General features: G+C 38.8%; 1 protein-coding gene across 1 annotated transcript in view; it reads right to left on the bottom strand.

The window, feature by feature from the left end:
* Nucleotides 1-27,053, bottom strand: part of NPHP1 (nephrocystin 1) — a 60,147-nt gene that overhangs the window by 15,893 nt on the left and 17,201 nt on the right. The window contains 9 exon segments of the mRNA XM_047068961.1: nucleotides 1,909-2,008; nucleotides 2,955-3,031; nucleotides 6,191-6,273; nucleotides 7,544-7,654; nucleotides 9,648-9,722; nucleotides 22,264-22,392; nucleotides 24,439-24,533; nucleotides 26,110-26,197; nucleotides 26,751-26,754. Of these exon segments, the coding sequence (XP_046924917.1) occupies nucleotides 1,909-2,008; nucleotides 2,955-3,031; nucleotides 6,191-6,273; nucleotides 7,544-7,654; nucleotides 9,648-9,722; nucleotides 22,264-22,392; nucleotides 24,439-24,533; nucleotides 26,110-26,197; nucleotides 26,751-26,754 (762 nt within the window).

The raw sequence follows: 27,053 nt of genomic DNA, 5'->3' as shown, positions 1-27,053 counted from the left end.
CTGTCTCAAAAATGAATAAACGTTAAAAAAAAATTTAAACACATTTCAGTATCAGATATAAGAACACGGAATATTTAAACTAAGGGCATGATCCAGAATGAGAAAACAACAATTCAGAAGGCTATGCCAACTTTTCATCTATTACTCTGTTTCTTGATAATCAGCAAGTAAGAGGCAAGTCATGGTGGGGCAGGTCAACTTTACCAGCTTCTCTTCCCAGGCCTTGCTGTTCGCTTCCAGCCCTCTTGTGTACCCTGTGCCCTCTGTGTTAAGTTCCCTTTCTCCACTGCTGCATATCTTCACGTGTGCACCTCTCCAGTCCTTCAAAGCCTATTTCAACCCCCCCTCTGATCTTACCAGCTACATAGCACATCTTCATTTGAACAAATTTTATAACACAGTACCATGTACCTGGCATTATATTTGCATTTACCTATCTGTAAGATAATAACAGTAAATAATTATAGTTAACATTTACTGTGTTTTACTATGTGCCATATATGATAAAAACAATCTGTTTTATTTACTTTTTTTTCATTAAACCTCATTATAGCTTTATGGAGTTGATACTATTATGCCCATTGAAAAGATGTAGATATGGGGATCCTGAGAGAGATGGTTAAATGACTTGTCCAAGAGGTTACTGAGTTAGAAGATGATAGATCTGGGAACCTACTAGTATAAAAGCTCCCTGAAATAAGTGAAAAGGATTGAGAGTACACTTGTGATGAGCACTGAGTAATTAATGTATGGAAGTGCTGAATCACTATATTGTATACCTGAAAGTAATATAACACTGTAAGTTAATTACTGGAATAAAAAAAAAAATCTAAAAAGGGCTCTATAAATCAATGAAAGAAAATTAACTAAAAAATAAAACAAATTTAAAATGCCTACCTAAAGAAAATGCAAATTAAAACCACTATGAGATCCCATTACTTATTAAAATGGCCAAAATGAAAAAAATTGATTAATACCAAGAATATGAGTAATTGGAACTTTTGTACATTGCTGCAGAGAGTGTAAAATGCTATAGTTATTTTGGAAGAGTTTGGAAGTTTCTTGTAAAATTAAAAAGACACCCAGGAATCCTGCACCTAGGTATTCATACCGCTGAGAAATAGTTTATGTCCACACACAAAAGCCTCATCTGCAAATATTTAGAGCAGCTTTATTCATAAATGCCCAAACTTAGAAACAACCCAGATATCTATCAATTAGTGATTGGATAAATGCATTGCGGTATATCTATCAAATGGAATACACTATTTAGAACAAAAAAACAAACCTCTGATACAAACTTCTAATAATATGGATGACACCCTCAAATGCACTATGCTGGGTGAAGGAAGCCAGACTCAGAAGGTTACACACTGTATGACTCCATTTGTATGACATTCTGGAAAAGGCAAAACTCCTGGGAAAAAAAAAACAGATGAGTGGATGCCTGAGGCTGAGGCTAGGGAGCTGACCACAAAGGAGAGAGCTGTTCAGAGAGATGGGAATATTCTCCACCTTGGTTGTGGTGGTAGTTACATGAGAGTATACACTGGTCAAGATTCAAAGAACTGGAAACCAAAAAAGGCAAATTTTATGGCATATAAATCATACCTCAGCTAACCTGACATAAAAAAAAGTTCCCTGATGATAAGATCAAGGATGGCAAGCCCCATTTAGCCAAGTTTCTATACTATTTCTGACCAAATGTCTCACTTGAGCTACTAGTAAACAAAAAGTGAGATGATTTGAATTTATTACCATTCTATTTCCCTACTGATCTTGGCAGACAAATTAATGAGGGAAAAAATAACCAACGAAAGATGACCAGGAAGGAGGAGAAGCTGAAAGCAAGACGGTCTAGAAACTCTGAAGGACCTCAAGTTACTGGCCAGGTAAGTGGGGACCAACCTTAGTAAGTTTCTTGATCTTCTGTTCGAAGATCTCAGTTTTACTAGGAGTTGAGGCTGCCTTCTCATCATCATCATCTGATGGAAAACATTCCCATGTGCTTTAAAAAAAAATAGAAAATAAATGTCAAAACTTTAAGTGCTTGGGACAGTAAGTATAATAAAACAAAGTACCTTTTATACTAAAACAAAAATTTTGGGTAATAAATAATAATTGTACGAAGAGCAGGAGTCCCTCACATACCCTAACTGAGCCGATGAAGAGAGAAAGCATGGCATTGAAGCCTACCGACCTCCCTAACGGCACCTGACTGGTGTCTGTAGCTGCCACTCCATCGGGGGCTTGGACAGCATCGTCGTTGTCAGATTACAAAGGGAAAAAGGGAAGTGAAAAAGCATGACTGTCTCTAGGTAGAACCTACTGCGTCCCAGGTCTCAAACCCCTTCCTGTGCCAAGAAGGTGGGGCTGTGGCACTGTCAGGGCAGCGGCAATGCCGTGTGGTCCGAGCCGTGAAACAAGGACAGAGACGTCTAAGAAGCAAACGGGGAGTTTCAAATCTGTCAGGAGCTGAGCTCCACGAGGCAAGGGCCCTATCTGTCCTACTCTCCATTTTACCATCATCGAGCATGGTGCCTGGTCAATGAATATATTTAAAAAATGCTCGATATTTTTGGAAGGTGACGTGGCATGTTACGACCACAATTTGAAATATCTGTGTCTTTCAACCTAGCGATAGGCAACCTCCGAATTAGCCTCTTCTATGAATTCTGTGGCGGTCACCAGCATCAGTCCAGTGTTCAATGAGAAGGCATTGAATTAACGAAGGGTCCTCATGCTTTCTCATTTCCTACATTAGAGTCTCATATGTGCCACCAAGAAAATTAGCACTTAGGAAAATGATTAGGATCTTAGTATCAAATGACTTATTCTTAAAAACGTGAACTCAAGTGAAGAATGCTACGCTTATTAGAATATAGCCCCCCTTGCAGATCATCTTCTGTTTACTTTGCAAGGAAAGGAGAGAAAGCGACGCCTAAGAGCTGTACCTTTTCTGGATACCGAAGGGTCCACTTCAACACCTTTTTCATAAGGGGTGCCACCATTCAAGAAGAGTTCATACGTTCTACAAAAGAATAGTAAACCACGTGTTTCCATTTTAAAACACTGAAGTTCATGATGAAATATTTTTTGAGGGCAGATAAATTCACAGACATTTTATTTGTCTCATTGCTAAACGAGAATGAAAGTTGTTGATTCCTCTATGAAGTATTATCTCAGTAAATAAAGTTTGTTTTCAAATTTAAAAAATAGTTTACTTATTTTTGAGAGAGACAGAGAGAGAGAAAGAGCATGAGTGAGGGAGAGGCAGAGAGAGGGGGAGGCACAGAATCTGAAGCAGGATCCAGCAAAGCCTGACGCAGAGCTCAAACCCACAAACCGTGAGATCACAAAGTCAGACGCTTCACTGAACGAGCCACCCAGGTGCCCCAAGCTTTTTTCTTAACTTTGAACTGTAGAAAATACATTTTCCCACATTAACATGAGAAAGATTAATTGATGCCGTTAAAGTGTCTTCACTTTAGTGACTTGTGCTAATGAATGTATCAGTGATATATTTTTTTTTTTTAATTTTTTTTTTTCAACGTTTATTTATTTTTGGGACAGAGAGATACAGAGCATGAACGGGGGAGGGGCAGAGAGAGAGGGAGACACAGATCGGAAACAGGCTCCAGGCTCTGAGCCATCAGCCCAGAGCCCGACGCGGGGCTCGAACTCACGGACCGCGAGATCGTGACCTGGCTGAAGTCGGACGCTTAACCGACTGCGCCACCCAGGCGCCCCCCAGTGATATATTTTTGAATGTATTTTTCAAATGTTTACATGGCATAGAAATGGTAAGTAAAAAAAACAAAAGAATCCTTCCCTATCCTGTCCCCTCTAGTCTGGTAAGGCCCTTGTTCTAGGTTTTTCTATGCAAATGCAAACAAATATATATATATATACACGGTAAAGCTCTAAACTGACACGTTTCTCTTTAAGTTGCATACTACCTAAGTGTAGAAAGTAGAAGATAAAAGCCTTCTTTCATCCCATGGCACTGCCTCCCTAGTCCTGCTCCTCAGAGGCAACCTGCCCACATATCCACACAAACACAGCTTTCCATGAATAAAAGTGGAGCCGCAGCACGCATACTATTCTGCAACTTGCTTTGTCCGTGTAATGATACATATGCGAAATGTTTCTCTATCAGTACATAGGCTTCTACCTCATTTAGAAAAATAGCCGTGACTTCGCTTTAGAAAGATGGAATAGACACACTTCTCTCTCCTAACTAGGTACAACTAAAAACCTTTGACATTCTTAAAGACATTTTTTTTTTTTAAATCACAAGAAACCTGGGCTCTTACATTCTCTGAGGGGGTGCCCCTCCCCTTACCACTAGGGTGATGTCAGAGAAGTGGAATCTGGACTTTTACCTCTGCCCTGTGGTAAAGAGGCCATGCCCACCCTGGATGTAAGTAGAAGCCACAGAAGGCAGGGAGCATTATCTGACTTAATCCTCACAATAACCCTCTGGCGTAGGAACTATTATAATCTCCCATTTTATTTTTTTATTTTTATTTTTTTTTAATTTTTGTTTAAGGTTTATTTATTTAAAAAAATTTTTTTAACATTTATTTATTTTTGAGACAGAGAGAGAGAGAGAGCATGAACAGGGGAGGGTCAGAGAAAGAGGGAGACACAGAATCTGAACCAGGCTCCAGGCTCTGAGCTGTCAGCACAGAGCCCGATGCGGGGCTCGAACTCATGGACCGCGAGATCATGACCTGAGCCGAAGTCGGATGCTTAACCGACTGAGCCACCCAGGCACCCCAAGGTTTATTTATTTTTGAGACAGAGAGAGACAGAGCATGAACGGGGGAGGGTCAGAGAGAGAGGGAGACACAGAATCCAAAGCAGGCTCCAGGCTCTGAGCTGTCCACACAGAGCCCAATGCGGGGCTCGAACTCCTGGACCGTGAGATCATGACCTGAGCTGAAGTCGGACACTTAACCGACGGAGCCACCCAGGCACCCCTATAATCTCCCATTTTAAAGATAGAGGAAATTGAGGTTTGCACACATTAAAGAGCCTGGAACCTGGCTTACAGTTACACAGACAGAGCCAGGACGAGAGCCCTGAATTTTACAATTCCAAGCCTTGGATCTTAATCACCATCCTGATGACTGCCAATTTGTATCTCCTCTGTGAATTTCTTATTTATATCCTAGACTTAGATTCTTTTGTGCCCATTTAAAAATTTGAATTGTCTTTCCTACTCATTTTTTAGAGCCCTTTTTATATTAGTGATAATAATTTGTTATGTATAATATTGTAAATATTTGTTTTTTTGTTTTTTGTCTTTTGGTCTTAAGTTTTGAATTCGTTTATAGCGATTGCCATTACGTTTTCAACGTATCACCTTTAAAATAAAGGTGGGGGTGCCTGGGTGGCTGAGTCAGTTAAGCGTTCGACTGCAGCTCATACCATGATTTCGTGATTCGTGAGTTCGAGCCCTGCATCGGACTCTGCATGGACAGTGCCAAGCCTGCTTGGGATTCTCTTTCTCTCTCATTCTCTCTCTGCCCCTCCCCCACTTGCACTATCTCTCAAAATATCTAAATAAACTTAAAAAAAAAAAAGAAGAGGAAGAAAGGTGGAGTCACAGATACCCTGGGGACCCTGGACTTCGCTTTCCCACTCTTTGGAGAGAATTAGGTTCTGTTTCAGCACTGTGAGATGTGCTAATACCACAGAAAATTACTGAAAAAATATTTTCAGCAGAGAGTAAAATCTTTTATTTTTTATTTTTATTTTTCACAATTTTTAAAATGTTTATTTACTTTTGAGAGAGAGTGAGTGCATTGGGGAGGGGCAGAGAGGGGGAGATAAATGATCCAAAGCAGGCTCCGCACTGACAGCAGAGAGCCTGATGCGGGGCTCAAACTCACAAACCGCGAGGTCATGACCTGAGCTGAAGTCAGACACTTAATCGACGGAGCCAGGAGCCCCTCAACATCTTTTAAAATACTTGTTCTGTAAGAGACCTTTCTTCCTGACCCTGCGCATGCTGTTTTCATACACTACTTCAAAGCACATTACAATCAACATTAAAAGCCCTCTCCCCACAAATTTTTGAAATGCTAACAGAATGTACACTCTGCAAACCTAAGGTATGCAGATTCTAACCGATGAATTTCTACAAAATTACTCATTTGGAAGGAATATACAGCCGACTTACTTTGCTGGAATAGGAATTCCACTGGCATCAAAAAGTTTAAGAAACACCCAGCCACAACTTAACTCTCCTCTTTCACCGGTTGACTAGGAAATAAAAAGGCATACAAAACTGAATGTCTGAGCCAGTCCAATTTAAAAGCACATACTAGGTCCTTTACAGGGAACAAAATTAGCATTCACTTTTAGAAATAAACAATTCCTCCCAAGAAAATAACGTGAAACATGGTGGGTCCCATTTTCCTTGTGGGCCAGATGGCAAAGGCAGTTATATAAAGGAAAGATCCTCTCTTGTCGAATCACTTTTGAAAATCCCCTAAGCCTGAAGATGTGGAAACTGTTGCTACTGTTTCTTGAGTGATACAAATATTTTGTGGAATGATCTAAATCACAACACTACACCAGATTTGAGCTTTGTCTCAGTGAGAGATGAAATGCACACATTCAGTCATTTTTAATTTTGTAATCATCGGTTAGAACTTTACCTCCACTGTCAGCTGCTGAAGGCCACTGGGGACTTGCTTGGGGGCCCTGCTTCCCTCTCCTGTCCTACCCACCCACAACACACATGGATGAATTTGCCTTAAAGAAATGAAAGCGTGGTGTAATATTATTAATATAGTAACAGTTGGTTCTCCGAGTTACCTTGAGGCCAAGTATATATACTATACCTACCAAGGTACTATTAGAGTGTGGAGACATTTAAATTACTATCACATGAAATCAGTGAAGGGAATGGCTTATCGTGATGAGCACTGAACAATGTACAGAAACTGCTGAATCACTGTATTGTACACCTGAAACTAATATAACACTATATGTGAACTACACTAGAATTAAAATTAAAAACTTAATAGAAAAGTAAATTACTATCACAGACCCACACCCACTGGTTCAATCGTTTATGTGACATAATCCAAGGTTCTGTCGTTCCCTTTATAAAAATTACCACTCTGGCAGGTCCTTTAATGGGAACTGTCAGCCACAAGGTTAAGTGCCACCCCTGACCCTCTAGGACAAGGTAAAACACTGCTGGAATGCCACTGAACATGTTTTATCGCTTTCTGAAAAGTCTCATCCTTTTCAAACCTTGATTCCTTAAAAGCACTGGAGTTCATTTACTCAGGCTATAAATATAAATAAATACAGTTTTATTGTAAATGCTACTGAAAAAGCAGCGGTATATATATATATATATATATATATATATATATATATATATACACACATACCACCATTGCCATTCCTTGAGAGATTAAAATTCTATTACACATAAACACCTCAACTATTTTACTTGTAAATGCTTTTTTTAAAACTTCTCTTAACATTAGAAAGCTTTATCTTTCAACTGACATACATTGCGAATATAAGAAATTCCAAGTTCAAATAATATTCCAAGATCTGGAGATGAAGAATTGGATCTGATAAAACAATCACCATCAAGCAAGCATGGCAAGATGCCTGTGACCTGAAATAATGAAGAAAACGAAGTTACTACTAAAAATTTAAAATGGGAGGGACGTTTCAGCTTTACTCATCTGTACACAGTTTACACATTTGCATCACAATAACGGTCTTTTAAAGGAAACAAGAACCAAATGGATTGGACCCATCAAGGATTTCAAGTTTAAAAAATTTAATTGTTGTGTTGAAGGGAAATAACCTTTACCTTCACTTGCTCTTTGCTTAGAGTAGAGGCTATTGTGAAACAAGTACTATTACCCAGGTCCTCAGAGGTGTTATAAAAATAATTTGCATACATAATAAGATATTTATATAGATCATTGTTCATTGTAAACAGAACTAAAATCGAAGACTTCATGCAAACATCTGCTCAACTTTCCCGAGGTGGGCCTTACATATTTTCCTTGTTTGCTCATTCCTTTCCTTCTCTCTGGACGACCACATCCCTCTGTCTTGCCTATAAAATCCTCTCCATCCCTCAAGGCCTAGTTTCTCTTCTACAAAACCTTCCCTGAGCCTGAGGGCTAGAATTAATGTCACCCTCCTCTGTGTTTCCACAGTACTTGGAGCCCTATAACCATTACATTCTGTCTCTGTGGTAGTTATCAACAGGAACCCCGCCTCCACAGGGTTACTCTAAGGATTAAATGAGATAGTGCCCAGGAGGACCTACCACCATGCTTGGCACATGGATAGAGCTCCATAAACACAGATTATTGTTATTATACTTGTCTGTATATGTTTCTTCTCTACTAACAGGTAAGTTCCCAAATGCCTGGGAAGAATGTCTGGCACCTAACAGATATTTAATTTCATTCAACAAAGGAACAATTTCATATGATTTATCCTTCCAAACAGTTCATCTTTATATCCAAAAAATTTTAGAAAGTTGTACCTAAATGCTTCATGTACACACGCAACACCAGAATTGTGAAGCACTGTACCAAAATACAAGCGGTGGGACACTTAGAAAATCAAACTGGACTTTTAGGAGATGAGCTATAGCCACGGGTGGATACACACAGCACACGAGCCAGATGGCTGGGCCTCTTCCACAACCTGTGCCCTCTCCTTGAACCCCTCTTGCTGGAAGATCTTTTGATGCAGTAAGAGAAAGGTTAATGAAGGATTTTTAGGATGCGGTGCCCCAAGGCAATTAGTTATGGGAAGTAAATACTAAAGTAATGAGACTTTGGAGGTAGAAAAAAAGTAAAGCAAAATAAACTATAGACAATATTATAACAAGAACATAAAGATATCTTCATGTTCACTAACATCTATGTCATAGGGATTCAGTGGTTTGAAACCACCTAACCTTATTCCAGTCTTTTCTTGTTCCAGTCTTAACAGTGCCTGGGTATAATGTACCAGCCCTGGGTGTCACCTTTGATTTTATCTGATCAAACCACAGCTCTCATTAACACAGTTGATTTTATTTGTTAAAAACACTTCCTAAATTTATCTTTTTGTTTTCATTTTCATCAGGGGGCATTTCCTAGAATTGAACCCTGCAATCCACTGAATGGGATGATTCATAGGAATTATAACTCTGATGAGTCAGAAACAAAAGTAATTTTCATCAAGTCCCCAAAGAACGTGAGATAATCCAAAGATTCAAATCCGGCCTCATATATTCTGTGCTTAACATAAACACATTATATCAGAGGTACGTGTGGACAGCTTTGCCTTAGAAATGAACTGCCTATCACTTAACAGGTAAAAAATGTTCACATTAGGGGCGCCTGGGTGGCGCAGTTGGTTAAGCGTCCGACTTCAGCCAGGTCACGATCTCGCGGTCCGTGAGTTCGAGCCCCGCGTCAGGCTCTGGGCTGATGGCTCAGAGCCTGGAGCCTGTTTCTGATTCTGTGTCTCTCTCTCTGCCCCTCCCCCGTTCATGCTCTGTCTCTCTCTGTCCCAAAAATAAATAAACATTGAAAAAAAAAATTAAAAAAAAAAAATGTTCACATTTCATTCCATTCACTGAGCAGATTCCTTACCTGGGGAGAAAAAGTCCATGTTTTGGGCTTTTTAGGTTGCCATGTGGCTCTGACTGTATGAATGTTGCTCAGAACCTGAAATGAGATTTTCTTAGATGAGATCATGCTGTAGAGAGCTCTCTCAAACATCACCACTCCTACATCCCAAACAGGGAACAGGGAACAGGCTATACTGTGTGGAGCAGAGGGCCTCGAGGGGGCTCTTACGGTTTTTAGTTTGTGCAACTCTGTGATTTGTTTTTTTACATCAAGTACATACAGAACTTTAAAAATGATTAACAAAAAACTATTATAGCACTAATTTCTAAAACAATTAAAGAACTGAAAAAATAAATTCAGACTCAGACCTTTGACTAGTAAGAAATTATAGTAAGTGAAATACTTACTGAGACAGGTTTGCCAGAAAAGCAAGTGAAATTTCAGCTACAAATGACCTATTAAGAAATGTGACCCACAGGAGCATTTTATGGTAGCCCATCACCATGCCACTAAGACTGACAATGCTAATAATAGCCCAGATACACAGCCTCAGTTTCCTTCAAGATCTCCAGCCCCGTATATTATACTCTTCCTACAATTCAATCTCTTGTAAAATGCTTCTGCAAGAAGTTAGTCCCACAATGTACATAAGGCAATGAAATACAAAAGAAGCAAAAACTGCAAAGAAGGGTTCAAATTCTGTAAAGTTATTGCTAAAATTGACATCTTCCAAAGAAACAGATAACATAAAACTTTTATTTATTTAATTAATTAATTTAAAAGTTTATTTATTTAAGTAATCTTTACACCCAATGTGGGGCTCAAACTCACGACCCTGAGATCAAGAGTCACATGCTTCTCTCACTGAGCCAGCCAGGTGCCCCTAAAATTTTTATTTTAGATACAAATATTTTAGTACAGCACTTTTAAAACTAAACTTTAAAAAACAATTAGAAACTATCCCAAACATGTCCCATGAGGTCAGATTCAATTCACTGCCCTCTATGTATGTCCCTATTGGTAGACAACTAGGATTATCTTACGGGCAGCTGAGTTGTTTTCCACATATACAAAGTGCTCATTTCCTTCAACAACTAATACGTAGGAATTTATTTAAAACCTCCTAAAATAATATATATTCTCAGCCTGAACTCTCGGGAGTACAAACTTGTTTTCATTATTACCTGGTGTTAAATGTAAGATTGCATTTTATCTATTCTAAGGTTCCTCTTAGTTTCTCAAGAAGCCTTTCTCACTTCTAATACCCAAAGTCCTTTGCAGTCATCGAAATTGAGATCTCCTACCATCTCTGCTTTTATCTTTTCAAATTGGACAATCCTGATTTTAATTCGGGAGTAACTTCTTCTGCTTGATAATTTTACACCTTTTTTGGTTTACGGACTCTGAGAGCTAAAAAGGACTTAGTCCAGGGGCGCCTGGGTGGCTCAGTCGGTTAAGCGTCCAACTCTTGATTTCAGCCTCAGGTCATGATCTCATGATCCTGGGATGGAGCCCCAGATCAGGCTCTGTGCTGAGCGAGGAGCCTGCCTGGGATTCTCTCTCTCCCCCCTCCGTGCCCCTCCCCCACTCACGCTTGTTCTCGCTCTCTCTCAAAATAAATAAACATTTAAAAAGTACTTAGTCCAAACACCTCATTTTACATTTGCAGAAACTTCAGCAAGAGCGGGTGAACAATTGGCTCAGAACCGCTCTGTTTTCTGCACAAACCCAGAACACAAAGGATGAGGTAATCAAGGAGTCAAAAAGTTTAGAGGCTTCTACTTAGCAAATTGTATTAAGAATACATAAGGACTTCTGCTCAAGATGGCATGTTGAATTTGCACATTAACACGGTGGCTCTGCTCCCGACATAAAGGAGTGATAATTAAAGAGAGAGAGTAGAACTCAAAAGTAAGATGAACAAGTCAATGGGCCATAGATAGAAGGGGAAAGCTGTGAGGAGGGTGGGAGTAAAATCAGGGATCTCCCGGGCTCTGAGTCTAGAAGCAGGATGTGATGGCAAGAGGCTGGCTTTACCTGTTACAGAGGCTGACAGTACTCAACACATGACAGAACAGACAGCCTTACGGCTTGAAGACAGCAGGATGAAAAAGAAATGGTGGCCAACCTTCCCCCTCATAGGAAGTGGTGAACCTAAGCAGGTGAGAGGAAAGAGATGAAGCCATGATACCAGGCTGGGAACCAAGGCAACAAGCGGGCCCTTTCATGAACCTTAGATTAAGAACGTTAAATTCCACTATAAAATCTGGTTCAAGACTGGAATTGGTGGGGGGGGGGGTGGTGCTGATGGTAGAAACCACAACACTATTAGGTAGAAGGGAAAAGAGAGTCATATCTTTCATGTAAAATGTGTCTCTAAAGGTACGTGAAGAAATCAAATACTGTACTAACAACACAAGAAATAACTCTGAGGATTGAAATTAACAAGATATGTTGATATATGTAACTATATATTGATTGCTTTAAAAAAAAAAAAAAAGCCAGGGACACCTGGGCTCAGTCAGTTAAGTGTCTGCTTCAGCTCAGGTCATGATCTCATTGGTTCGTGGGTTCGAGCCCCATGTTGGGCTCTGTGCTGACAGCTCAGAGCCTGGAGCCTGCTTCAGATTTTGTGTCTCCTTCTTTCTCTTCCATTCCCTCGCTCTCTGCCCCTTGTCTATTCACACTCTGTCTCTCAAAAATAAATAAACATTAAAAAAAATCTTTTTAAAAGGCCAGATTTACTTCTAGACAACATTAACAAGATGTGGGCAGGGTATTCAATAAAGCATGTTATTAGTATCTTTGATGTGTTAAGAAAAAGAGAGAAGTACAGGATAATTTTAGATTTATGAGAATAATTTATAGCTAAGTAGGTATGTTAAAAATTGAAAGGTAACCACTTAATGGAAATATAATCTATAGATTCCAAATCAAAAGTAGAAAAAAATGGAATGTGGACAACAATATTTCAACAGATGACAGGATGAGAAAAGCAAAGATAAAAGATGATAAACAGAAAAGATACACACAAAGAAGGGAAATAAGTCCAAATATATGCATGTTATAGTGAATGAGGTGTGCCTAATATCTGCTCAATCCAGATATAGACAATACAAAAAAAAAATCATAAGCCTATTTTGCTTACGAATAGTAATGCAAAGATCCCAAACAAATTTCTGTGAACCCAATCAATCGGCAGTATTTCTTTTTAAACAAAATAAAAAGTTTATGATCAAGAAGAGCTTATCCCAGGAATGAAAGGATGTTTCAATATCAGAAGATCTATTATTGTGGTATACCAGCTCAACAAATTAAAGGAATAAAGTCAAATGATCATCTCAATAGATGAAGAAAAGAATTTGCTAAAATTCAACATTTACTTGTAAATATGAAAACTTGGAGCAGAGGAGAATTCACCACAGAAAGAGTACCTATCAACAACTTGTAACAAACATCCCATTGGCGAGTCTTCAGAAACACTGACATCTGTATCAGGAAGAAGACAAGGCAGTCTTTCCTGGTAGTCCCTGGCCCAAAGAGTAAGACAGCAAAAAGACATAAGGTATAAAAAGGGGAGAGACAAAACTGTCTTTATTTGCAGGCAATGCAACTATACGCATAAGAAATTTGAGACTATAGAAAGTCTAAGTGACACTATATTTTAAAGGTATTAGAAATAATCAGCGATTTCAGGGCGCCTGGGTGGCTCAGTCGGTTGAGCATCCGACTCTTGACTTCGGCTCAGGTCATGATCTCACGGTTCATGAGATCTCTCTCAAAATGAATAAACTTAAAAAAAAAGAAAGAAATAATAAGCAATTTCAGTAAAGTTTTGGGATATAAGATCAACTTCCAAATGACAATAGCTTTCTATGCATCAATCATAACCACTTAGAAAATATAAGAGGTGGGGCTCCTGGGTGGCTCAGTAGGTTAAGCATCCAGCCCTTGATTTCAGCTTAGGTCATGATCTCACAGTTTGTGAGATCAAGCCCTGAATTGGCTCTGAGCGGACAGGGTGGAGCCTGCTTGGGATTCTCTTTCTCCCATGCTCATGCCCTCTCTCTCTCAAAAATAAACTTATAAAAAGTTAAACAATTTCAAAAAAAAAAAAAAAAGAAAAGAAAATATAAGAAGAAGATTCCAATTCATATAGCTACCAAAACTAGCTAATTTTCAGGAAATAATAAGGCAGGGGGAAGGTAAATAGAGAAACAAGTTAATGATAATAAAAGGAAGTAAAAAGAAATCTTCCAGAGCTGTACTATCCAATATAGTAGCCACTGGTCGCATGTAGCTATTTAACTTTAACTTTAAAATTTAAATAGTCATGCTAGCCATGTGTGAAGCCACATTGGGTTAGTGGCTACCATGCTGGATAGCACAGACATAGAATATTTCCATTATCACAGAAAGTTCTATGGGCAGTGCTACTCCAGAAAGTGAGGCATTCTCTGTGATGGCTGACCCAGTTTCTCCAAGTTAATGGCACAAAAATTAAAAGGCAGGATAAAGGAGACTGCTGGATTAAAAGAGACTTAAGATACATGACAACCAAATGCAATGTTTGGACTTTGTATGGATCAGAACAAGTATACAAAGAAAAATTTTAAAACAACCAGGAAATCTGAATATGGGCTGGGTATTAGATAGAAAAATGGAATGATTCTTAATATTGCAGAGGGGATAATGGTGGTTATGTAAGAAAAGTGGTTATGTACGAAAAGTGCCTGGGTGGCTCAGTCAGTTAAGGGTCCGACTTCGGCTAAGGTCATGATCTCACAGTTCATGGGTTTCAGCCCTGTGTCCGGCTCTGTGCTGACAGCTCAGAGCCTGGAGCCTGCTTCGGATTCTGTGTCTTCCTCTCTCTCTGCCCCTCCTCCACTCGCTCTCTTTCTCTCTCAAAAATGAGTGGACATTAAACAAAGTGGTTATGTAAGAAAATGTTTATATGTTTATACATGCATAAATATTGATTCATATATATATATAGGAATAAAATGGAATGTCAAAAGTTTTCACTACAATGCTTTTATAAAAAATGAAGAAAAACATTGGGGATAGATTAGCCAGTTGAGCAAAATCTTGATAATTATACTATTCTCTCTACGTTTGTGAATGTTTGAAAAACTTGATGATAAAAATTTGATTTTTAAATGAAAAGGCAAAGGCAGACTGTAAATAACCATGTCAATCAATTACCAATGTGACTTATGTTTTACCATCTTTTAAAAAAGTCAGAGTTTCAAATGTGTTACTCAGTAACATTCTTGATATAGGGACCCAGTGCTGTCCAATAGAACTCTAATAGAACTTTCTGTGATAATAAATACATTCTGTGTGTGCTATCCAATATGGCAGCCATTAGCCACATATGGCTATCAATCACTTGAAATGTAGTTGGTGATACCAAGGAACTAAATTTTAAATTTCATTTAATTTTAATTAAGTTTTAAATTAATATGCATTTAAAGTTATTTTAAATTTAAGTAAATAATTATTTAAATTTAAATAGTAACATTCAGCTAGTGGCTACTATATTTGGATTTGGACAATGATCCAATTTGCAATAAATATGATGATATATTTATCTAAAAATGACAAAAACCCCAAATATTTGTATTTAAACAAGAACTATGAGGGGCGCCTGGGTGGCGCAGTCGGTTAAGCGTCCGACTTCAGCCAGGTCACGATCTCGCGGTCCGGGAGTTCGAGCCCCGCGTCGGGCTCTGGGCTGATGGCTCAGAGCCTGGAGCCTGTTTCCGATTCTGTGTCTCCCTCTCTCTCTGCCCCTCCCCCATTCATGCTCTGTCTCTCTCTGTCCCAAAAATAAATAAACGTTGAAAAAAAAAATTAAAAAAAAAAAAAAGAACTATGCAAGACTTTTATAAAGAAAATTATGAAACATTATGATAAAATAAAAATGAAGATCAGAATACATAGAAAGATCATGTCATATGTTTAAGGCTTTATGAGTTAATTCTGTAAAGCTTCTACTAAAATGAATCTAAAAATTCAATGCAATTCTATTAAAAATCCCAACCAGGTTCTAAAATGTAATTTAACAAGTTGATGCTAAAATTCATATGGAGGAGCAAATAGTCTAGATTAGTTAAGAATAATTTATATAGAAAGCAAACTGAGGGGGCTTGTCATATTATAAAGCCATAGCAGTTAAGACTATTATTGGTCCAGGGAAAGACAAATACACCAATTGATCAGAACAGACACCGGAACCCAATCCATATAGAGATGAACACTTGCTACATAACAGAGCCGCCTTGCAAGTCATGGGGAACAGATGAACTCTTTAATAAATGTTATTGAGACAACTGGCTATAAATATGGAAAAAATAAAACTAGATCTCTACTTTACAAAATACATAGAAATAAATTCTAGGTAGAGTCAATACCACAGTGAACAGAAATATTTAGAAGAAAATAAAAGAGAGTATCTTTATGATCCTGACATAGGGAAGGATTTCTTTTTTAATTTAATTTAATTTAATTTAATTTAATTTAATTTAATTTTATTTTATTTTATTAATATGAAATTTATTGTCAGATTGGTTTCCATACAAGGGAAGGATTTCTTAAACAAGACATGAAAAGCATAAACCATAAATGAAAAGACTGATACAGCTAACATCCATGAGCTTTAGAACTTCTGTTCTTGGAAGCGAACTTAACACAAACTTAAATGCCAACCCACAGACCTGGAAGTGCTTGGAATGCAAATAACCAACAAAATGTCCAGTATTTATCAAGAATTATAAATCAATTATATATTTAACATACTTATATTAAGTTATACGAAGCTTGGAAATCCAAATGAAAGATTTAAATTTATAAAAATCCAAAAGAAAAATGAGCAAAAGACACAAAACACAATTCATAATGATGGAAATCTGATTGGTTAATAAACATAAGAAGAGACATTTAAAAACACACTAGATATCAGGGAAATCAAAACCAAAACCACAATGAGATTCCACTTCACACCCAAAACATTGGAAAGATAATATCGATTGTGAAGATATGGAGAAACTGGGATCACGGCCGTATTACCTGGAAGAACCTCTGTGGAGAATAATTTGGCATTACCTAACACAGTAATCCACCATTCAGCAATCTACTCCCAAGTACACTTATACATATTCTAAAGCCTTGTCTCACATGAACGCAAATCAACGTGTATAAGAATGTTCCCTGAAAGACTATAATAGTAGAAATGTTCAAGAGAATAATGGATAAATGGTGGCATGTCCATGTAATGAAATACCACTCAACAGTTAAAAAGAATGACCAAGAGCAAAATCCATCAACTTGGATAAAACATAAAGGGAAAAAAAGAAATTTGCAGAAGGTACAAGGATATGATACCATTTTATAAAGCATGGGATTATTAAAAATTAGGCTGTATAAAGTTAATAAAACAAAATTTAGGATAAGGGTTATCTATATGGAGGGAGGGAACCAGCAGGATATGGGAGGGATACATTGGGGCTTTCAATCATACTTGCAGTATTTACTTTTATTTTCATTATTTATTTATTTATTTATTTATTTATTTTTAATGTTTATTTTTGAAAGAGGGAGACAGAACACTAGTCGGGGAGGGACAGAGAGAGAGGGAGACCCAGAATGCGAAGCAGGCTCCAGGCTCTAAGCTGTCAGCAGAGAGCCTGATGTGGGGCTCAAACTCACACACCATTAGGTCATGACCTGAGCTGAAGTCGGATGCTTAACTGACTGAGCCACCCAGGCAGCCCTGCAGTATTTATTTTTAAAATAATAGACTACTTTTGGGGCACCTGGGTGGCTCAGTCGGTTAAGCGCCTGACTTCGGCTCAGGTCATGATCTCACAGTTCATGGGTTCGAGCCCCGCGTTGGGCTCTGTGCTGACAGCTGGGAGCCTGAAGCCTGCTTCTGATTCTGTGTCTCCCTCTCTTTCTGTCCCTCCCCTGCTCACGCTCTGTCTCTCAAAAATAAATAAATGTAAAAGAAAATTTTTTTAAATAATAGACTACTTTTAATGAGAAGTCAGGTTTACGGAAAATTGAGCAGAAAGTACTCATTTTTTATTTTAAAAGAAGTTAGAGTACTTATTACAAACTCGGAGGCTTCAATAGAATTAGGTGATAAGGCCATGAGTGTCTGTTACGTTATTCTCTGCACGTTCCTTTTTTTGTTTGTTTTATTTATTTTGAGAGAGTGTGCGTTGAGTGGGGAAGGGGCAGAGAGAGAGAATCGCACGCGGGCTGAGCACTGCCATCGCAGAGCCTGACATGCAGTCTGAACTCACAAACCATGAGATCATGACCTGAGTTGAAACCAAGAGTCAAATGCTTAACTGATTGAGCCACCCAGGCACCCCTCTGCACATTTCTATGCGTAAAATTGTTCATATTTTTAAAAATATTGCTAATTCCAATAAAAATAAGGTGAGTATAAAATAGATCTAAAAGGAGACAAATAAACAAATTGGAAAATTATAATGTTCCAAGATCTGAAAGATTCTAAATGTGAGCTACAGGCTTGCTTTCTATTTCTCTTATTGGCAAAACAGATGGGTAATTAGTGGATGTATTATTTCTTAGTGAGTACTTAAGGGTTTTTAATTCATGTTTTAAAAGGGTGAAATATACAATGGTGGTGATTCTGAAATGTGTTAAACATATCAGACAAGTTAAAAGAAACATACAGTGAACTCTCATATACTCATCACCTAGATTTTACCATTAACATCTTACTATCCTTGCTTTATCACATATATCATCTATCTATCCCTCAATTCATCTTTTTTTTTAAATTTTTTTTTTAACGTTTATTTATTTTTGAGACAGAGAGAGACAGAGCATGAACGGGGGAGGGTCAGAGAGAGGGAGACACAGAATCTGAAACAGGCTCCAGGCTCTGAGCTGTCAGCACAGAGCCCGACGCAGGGCTTGAACTCACGGACCGTGAGATCATGACCTGAGCCGAAGTCGGCCGCTTAACCGACCGAGCCACCCAGGTGCCCCTCCATTCATCTTATGTTTTGATGCGCTGCAAGCCTGCAGACATTAGTAACCTCTCTCTAAACTAGCATGCATATCATTAACTAGAGTTCATTTTTTATTCACAGTTATTTTTTGACGTAAAATTTAATATAATGAAATTTACAAACCTTATTTTTATTTTCTACATAACGTCCAATGTGGAGCCAGGAAAGTGGACTGGCTAGGGATCATAGGTCCTGAGGCACGACACAGTGAGTGCTGTCAGTGGAGGCCTGGTGAGGAGCGTGAACGTCTACCGGGGCCCCAGAGTCAGGAAGCACACTGTCCCCCCAGGGATGTGAATAGAAGCCAAGTGAGGAACCTGGACTTCCATTCTCACCTGGGGTGGTGAGGTGCCACCTACCTTCCCTTGACAGCATGGTGTCAGGGGCCTGCTAAAACAGAAGTTAAAATAAGATCCAGAAACCCGTAATACCCAAAATGCCCAAGATACAATTGAAAAATCACTCATCATACCAAGAACCAGGAAAACCTCAGCTTGAATGAGAAAGGACAATCAACAGATGGCAACACTGAGATGACACAGATGTTGGAATTATCTGACGCCTGAAAAGCAGACACCTAAAAATACTTCCATAAGCAACTATGGACATGTTTGAAACTAATTCAAAATACAGAAAGAAATACATACTCTCAACAAAGATATGGAAGATAAAAATGAACAACCTAGCGGAAATTCTAGAATTGAAAAACACAATAACCAAGGTGTGCACAAACACACACAACTCACTGGACAGACTCAAATGTTGAATAAAAAAGCGAAGAATCAGGGAGCTTGAAGGTAGGAAAATAGAAATTATGCACTATGAACAACTAAGATAAAGTTGATGGGAAAAAAAAAAACAAAAAAAACCAGAGCCTCAGGAACCTGTGGGATTATAACAAAAGATCGCACATTCACGTCATCAGAGTCCCAGAAGACAGTCTGGAGCTAGAGAAGTATTCAAGAAAATTATGGCTGAAATATCCCCAAATTTGGCAAAGGACATAAGCCTATAGTTTAAGAAGGTGAGCAAACCTTAAACAAGATAAACCCAAGAAATCCATGCCCAAGTACATCATAAACATATAAAAACGAAACCCATATGTCTTGAAAGAAATAACACCTAGATTTACCAATAAGGGAACACCAATTCTAGTGACAGTGGATTGCCATTCAGAAGCCATAGAACGAAGGGGCACAATATTTCTCAAGTGCTGAAAGAAAGAAAGAAAGAAAGAAAGAAACAAAGAAAGAAAGAAAGATAGAAACAAAGCAAGAAACAAAGAAACAAAGAAAGAAACAAAGAAAGAAAGGAGGAAAGAAAGAAAGGCCAAACCATAATTCCATATCTAGTGAAAATATGCCTCAGGAATAAACGGGAAACAGGCATTTTTGGATAAAGAAAACCAACGAGAATTTGTAGCCAGCAGAAAGAGTGGTTAAAGGAAATTCTCTCAACAGTAAGAACATGTTAAAATCAGGAAACTTTTAACATTAGGAAGGAAGGAAGAACAATGGAAAGAGTAAAAATAAGGATAAATACAACAGATTGTCTTCCAAGTTTTCTAAATTATGCTTGATGGCGGAAGTAAATATAATACTGTGTGATGTGGTTCTTGATGGTTCTAGAGTTCAAACTCTACATAGAGTTTTAACAATAATGCTTTTATTGTTTTTATTCCCTAGAAGTAGGGAAGCACTCTTAGGTAAATAGCACAAGTACTTATATAACTATTAACTATCATCTCTAATTTGTCAATTGGAACTTTGACATAAATTAGTTACATAAATTCCCTTCTATTATTTTTAATGAATAACTTCTAATATCTTGATATGTTAGATCAATAAAATTCCAGTCTTTAGGTTCTCATTTATGAGCATAGGGAGAGGGAAAGTGAAATATCAAACCAGATCTAAGCAAAGAAGGCAATTCACCTTTTTTTGGTCGCTGATGACACCTACTGGCTTATTAATGGCAGTGTTTTGCGCAGGGTGTGTAGAAATGAGGGAGGATCACTGGAATGACCCGGTTCATTTATTTATTCCCAGTTCCGAAAGAAAGAAAGGCACTGGGAGCTGTAAGTAGACTCAGCATGAGTGAAGCTAAACCCACAAACTCCTCCAAATCTGATCAGCTCTCAGTGCTCCCTATCTCATTGAGTGTCACCACCAACTGCCCGGATGTGGAAGCCAGAGACCTAGTGGCATGTTTGACACTCCGCTCTCCCTCACCCTCCATCTGCAAGCCAGCATCAGATTGTGGTTTTTACGGTCTACGTATCCCTGTAGCCACGGTTCTCCTCTCCGAGATCTCCACTTCCCCAGACTAAGGTATCCGCTTCATATCTCATCTAGCCACATTTATGTTCTATGTATTTTCTAAGTGCTTTACTATTATATTAACTCATTTCATCCTCACATGGACCCTAAGAGATGCGTACCAGATGAGGAAAGTGAGAGAGAGTGGGGCCAAGTAATTTGGTCAGCATCCCACACCAAGCCGGTGGAGCCGAGGTTCATCTGGGACAAATGACTGACTCCAAGTTTTGTTTTCTTGGAGGCGCCACGGGCTGCCCTTTGACCACCACACTGTGCCAAAGACCCCAAATGGTCTACTCATGTCCTTCTGGCCCCCCTTGTAATTCATCTCCAAAGAAGAGCCAGAGATATTCCCAAAGTGTAAATCTAAACTCTGTCACTTCCTCCAATGACTTCACTGTCTTTAGGATAAAGACAAAACTCTCTTACATCATGGCTTACGGTGTCTCATACCGTGTTCCTGATGTCTCCCATGTCACCCCATCCCACACTTCCTCTTGCCTCCCTCCACTTGGCCACACTGGCTTTCCCGAGTCCTTCCCCACCAGGGCCTTTGCCTGTGATGTTCCTTTGGCCAGGCTCCTCTTCCCTTTTCCCTTCGCCTTCTAAAGGCCTCTTCGTCCATAGATCTCAACCCGAGAACCCCCTCTCAGGAGGGAGCTTAGACTCTCAACATGAGAATTCTTTTCTAACGCAGCTAGTGCTGTAAACTTCTCTCTAAGCAGTATTTTGTTAACATCCGACAAATTACAAATTCCATCTAAGCACTGTATTTAAGCCGTGTCTCACAAACAAATCAATTAATTTTGCAAGAGTCACGAAAAAGGACACAAGCAAACTTTGTAAGGTGCTGGTAATGCTCCATGTCTTGATCTGGATGTTGATTATACAGGTGTACATTTGTAAAAAATAAACTACTCTGTACACTCAAGACCTGAACTATATACGATACTAGAAGACAGGCATCAGTACCTTTTTTTGTAAGTGAGAAATCTAAGGCTCAGAGGAGTTAACTGGGACATATACACCAACATCATACCCTTGGCAACTCTGAAAGAGCCAGGAATTAAACCTATGCCATCAGAGCCTTACAGTTTGCACTCTACCACATATTATTTTATATGTACGCATAAACATACAGAGAGAGAGAGAGAAATTGGAAGAGAGACAAACAGAAAGACAAACTCAATGCAGTACATGTTTAATATGCAGCATTAACAAAGTACTCTCCTATCCTGATTGATCTGTTTTACTCCGCAGTAAGCTCACCTTATTTCCATCAAACAGACAGAGGCTAACATGTCTACTGAGAACCTGGATGCTTGTTCCTGGAAGAGGAATCATTTTACAGCTCCAGAGGGTCAGAATGAATGAAACACGACTTGGTATTGACTTAATCTGAGAAAAAAAATTGGTTATAAAAACAGGGTTTACTTTATGACTTATAAGACAAATTCATTTTCAAAGCATTTTTAATAAATACTTTAAGTGTACACAGAATAAAAAAGGATGAAAGAAAAAAATTTACACATAAACATATGCACACAAGGAAGGTTTCAATAGTCCACTCCACTTAAATAAAAACCTTTGGTAAAATTTGCACAAATCTTTCTATTTGAAACATTTGCATTTGGGGGGGGTGGTAAATGCATAAAAATCATAATGAAAAAATAGTACAACTAGGTAAAACGTATGACCTGATCATGGAATCACTGCATTCCAGGTCCATTCTTACAATTCATTCCTATATAACATAGGCAACTATAGAAGGTCACCACAGCATAGTAACCAATGACACCTGACATTAATATCTGGCTGGCTCCTCCTTGTTTTAATTCCAAGCATTTACCTACATTGCTTCTTGGCTTCTTATACAGATGCTTTGATAGAATGCACTGACCATTGGATATGATTATTCAGTTCTACTTCACAAGTATAGTTCAGAACGTCAATAAATAAATCGCCACTCTGGTTTCTTATTTAAAGACATCTTTGATTCTTAACATTCTGCTTGATGGTCATGAGCCTTTCCATTTAAATAACATATTTTTTTAATGTTTATTTGTTTTAGGGAGAGAGAGAGAGAGAAACAGAGTGCAAGTGAGGAAGGGGCAGAGAGAGAGAGAGGGAGACACAGAATCTGAAACAGGCTCCAGACTCTGAGCTGTCAGCACAGAGCTGGACACGGGGCTCGAACTCATGAACTGTGAGATCATGACCTGATGCGAAGTCAGACGCTTAACCGACTGAGCCGCCCAGGAGCCCCTCATTTAAATAACTTATATCATTGAAAAAATAAGGCAATATCTAACAGCTTGTCACATTTTCAATTTAAGAAATAAGAGCTGAAGGGGCACCTGGGTGGCTCAGTTGGTTAGGCGACCGACTTCGGCTCAGGTCATGATCTCGCAGTTTGTGACTTTGAGCCCTGCGTCGGGCTCTGTGCTGACAGCTCGGAGCCTGAAGCCTGCTTCGGATTCTGTGTCTCCCCCTCTCTACCCCTCCCCTGCTCATGCTCTGTGTCTCTCCGTCTCTCAATAATAAATAAACGTTAAAAAAATTTTTTTAATAAAAAAAAAGAAATAAGAGCTGAATATTTAGTTCTCTGGGTATAAGTTCATAAAATTAAATGCCCTTCATGCAAGTTCTAGTACACTAAATAGACCAAATGCAACATTATTATTGACTTGAAATAAAAGATACTTTATATACTAAGGAGGTTCCAGGCAAAGTTCAGGTTGAGAGGAGAAAATTCTACACCACTCTCCCGGCAAAACCTAACCATGCTGGGTCCTCTTATTTTTCCCTTGAGGCTCTGAAAAAGGGAGGGAGAGAGGGCAGAAGGTCAACGGGAAGGGGGGTGATGTGCTCTAATGTGGTTCAACTCTGCTAAAAGGGAGGAGGCTAGAATTAAATATAAAGACTATTTCCCACTTCAAATACTCAGAATACCAGGAATCCTTTACTCCAAGCTCTCCCCAAAACAAGTATAATCATAAAAGACTTTGAACTTCCTCATTCCAAGTTAATCTAACACTTACTGAGTTATCATGTGCCAGGCACTGTTCTAAGCCCTTCACACATATAATGTAATTCAGTAACCCTATGTTGGAACCATTATTATTAGCACTCCCTTTTCTAATTGGGAATTTTCTAATTTTCTAATGAAGAAATTGAGGCAAAGAATGATTCAGAGAGATACCTAGTATTATTTCCTTTGTAACAACGGCAGAAGAGAGCAACAGAGAAAATAAATAAAATAAAGTCAAGATAACAAATCCAAGTTTTGTCTTAGCAATGAAGTTATCACTGTTTAAAAATTAAAATACAGAAACAATTTTTTTATTTTCAATAATGCATTAATCAATTTACATGTTATTCATATACTTGCAACCATGATAAAATCTGGAAAGGTGTAATTTTATTGATAGCGACCATACTCACCGTGCCTGCTTTAGCATCCCACATTAGATCTCTGAAGGCCAGCTGTGAAGGAGTGAGCTCTGGTTGTAAGAAGTAACTTGCTTGAAATTGATTCCCTGCAAAACCAAGTTTTCCTTTATTTTCTTACAAAGAAAGGAATGAAATCCTAAGCCAAAAATCTATAATGCTATGCCACAAATTTAGGAAGCAGACATCCAAAATGCCAAGCTGCCTACTGGAACTTGCTTTCTAAGGCATATATGCCAATGGAGATTTATTTATGTGTAAAAACAACAGTAGAAAATATAGAAGCACATAAGGGCTGATCTTAAAGCAGTTTTAAGAAAGATCTTAGTGGGTTAGGGGAGATGGGCTAGATATTAAGAAGGGCACTTGTGGTGAGCACTAGGTGTTTTATGTAAGTGATGAATCACTAAATTCTACTCCTGAAACTAATATTGTACTGCCTGTTAACTAAAATTTAAATAAATAAATAAATAAAAACTCCTGTTACTAGAGTACATCTCTGCAATATAGCTGGTTAAAAAGGAGAGCTTCAGAAAAAAACAAAACAAAACAAAAACTTTTAGGCCAGTAACATGCCCTGTCATGAAGATGATCCATTCAAATGTTTTTGTAAAATGCAGAAAATCTGTGAATACTTTTTAGAAAAATATATAATCATTAATTTCGTTTCTTAAGACAAAATCATTTTTATAGTGTTCTCCCATACATTAGTTGTGAAGAATACTGATTATAAAATCATTTATTCATTTGAGAAATCATTTCTGAGTTCCCACTGTGTGCCAGGCACTCTGCTAAGACCCGCAAATACTCACAAAGTATGTGAGTCAGAGAAATACAGCCCCTGCCCTCATTAGTTTACAGTTGAGTGGGGGAAATAATAAAAACAAAATAAGTAGAAGAGGTTAAGTAAAATAATTATAAATTAACGTAGGTCCATAAAGCATGCTCAAGCGGAAGGGTGTAGGGGGCACCTACATTGGTCAAAGGAGACCTCTCCAGGAAGGTGGAATTGCCCCTGGGATGGATGCAAAGATGGGAAGGAGTTGCGCATTCAGGGAGGGCTGAGAGCCTTGCAGCAGAGGAACTCAAAGCAGCCCTTCCACAGATAACACAACACTTCAGGCTATACAGGAGATCCTCCCCAACATTATTTCTCTTTACCGAGCTTACGGGCAAATGTTGTCAAGTACAGAGAAATCCAAGAACGAATAAGAAAATGGAAATGCAAATGGATAATAGCTCTTCAGAAAAGTCTTTCTGTGAAGAAATGGAGAGAAAGGGAGGCTTTGGCTAGAATGAGGGAGGGTGAGAAGGGCTGGTTTTCTTAAAAGGTGCAGGTATCAGGTGTGTTGGTACTATGACGAGGGAAGAAGCCAGTGTGGGGAAGGGCGGTGGGCTGCAGATACACGAAAGGGCTAACGATTAAGAATCATTGTTTTTGAAATAAAGCATAGGGACTAAAACCCAGAGCACACAGGCTGGAGGCTGACAGGGTCAGGGATCCTTCCTCCACTGTCACAGGAAAGATGAAGGAAAAGATGAGAACTAGAAAGATGTGATATTCAACATCCTCTTAAACAACTCGTTTTGGCTAAAACCAGAAAATTAATCCCAAAGCCTGACTGCTTAACTACAAATTTGTGGTGGCTCACAGACGCGCGTTACCTTCCTCTAGAAGCTGGAAGAGCATAGAAGGCCTGAACCCTGAGGGAATAGCTCCCATTGTGGTTAGCACATCAATAGTGTTTATCTGCTGGAGACAGTAAAAACCAAAATCAGTTGCTCGTTTTCATTCGTGTCTCCTCACCTCTATAATACTTTCTCTTATTGCTATAGCAACTACAACCCAAAGAAGGAAAACACAAACATGCAGACTTCAGTGGACAAATACAGCAACTTAGCCCCAAATTCCTGAGGATGCCATCATCGAATCCTGGCTTCTCCCAAGGACCTAAGCCCTACGCACCTAAGCCCTACACAGTGCCCAGCTCTGAGCTCCAGACCAGCTGTTTCCTGTACATCTTTCATCAAAATGTCCCTCCTCCTGTCCTGCTCTACAGTGTGCTGCCACGTAACAGGTGAGTTAACGTCGTAAACTGATACACACTGAAGAATTCATGTCTTTTTTTTGTATATGTGTACGCACACACATACATACACGAGTACGTCCATGTAAGTGATACGTGGTGTAAAAGGTCAGAAAGGATATTTACTAAACTATTAATGGTGATTCCTTCTGGGAGGAAAGGAGTGGATTTTCACTTGGTTATGTAACTTTTTAAAATGATAGGAATGGGGGGGGGCACCTGGCTGGATCAGTCAGTTGAGTGTCCAACTCTTGATGTCGGCTCAGGTCATGATCTCGTGGTTTGTGAGTTTGAGGCCTGCATCTGACAGCCTAGAGCCTGTTTGGGATTCTCTCCCCCTCCTCTCTCTCTGCCCCTACCCTGATCATGCTCTCTATCAAAATAAATAAACTTAAAAAAAAACTTTTAAGGGGCGCCTGGGTGGCTCAGTCGGTTGAGCCTCCGACTTCGGCTCAGGTCATGATCTCGCCCTCTGTGGGTTCGAGCCCTGCGTTGAGCTCTGTGCTGACAGCTCAGAGCCTG

Source organism: Lynx rufus, unplaced genomic scaffold, assembly GCF_022079265.1.
Source record: "Lynx rufus isolate CCGP_SWC_20201006 ecotype Redwood Valley unplaced genomic scaffold, mLynRuf1.p SCAF_8, whole genome shotgun sequence".
NCBI lineage: Eukaryota > Metazoa > Chordata > Mammalia > Carnivora > Felidae > Lynx > Lynx rufus.
This window is presented reverse-complemented; position numbering and strand designations above follow the sequence as displayed.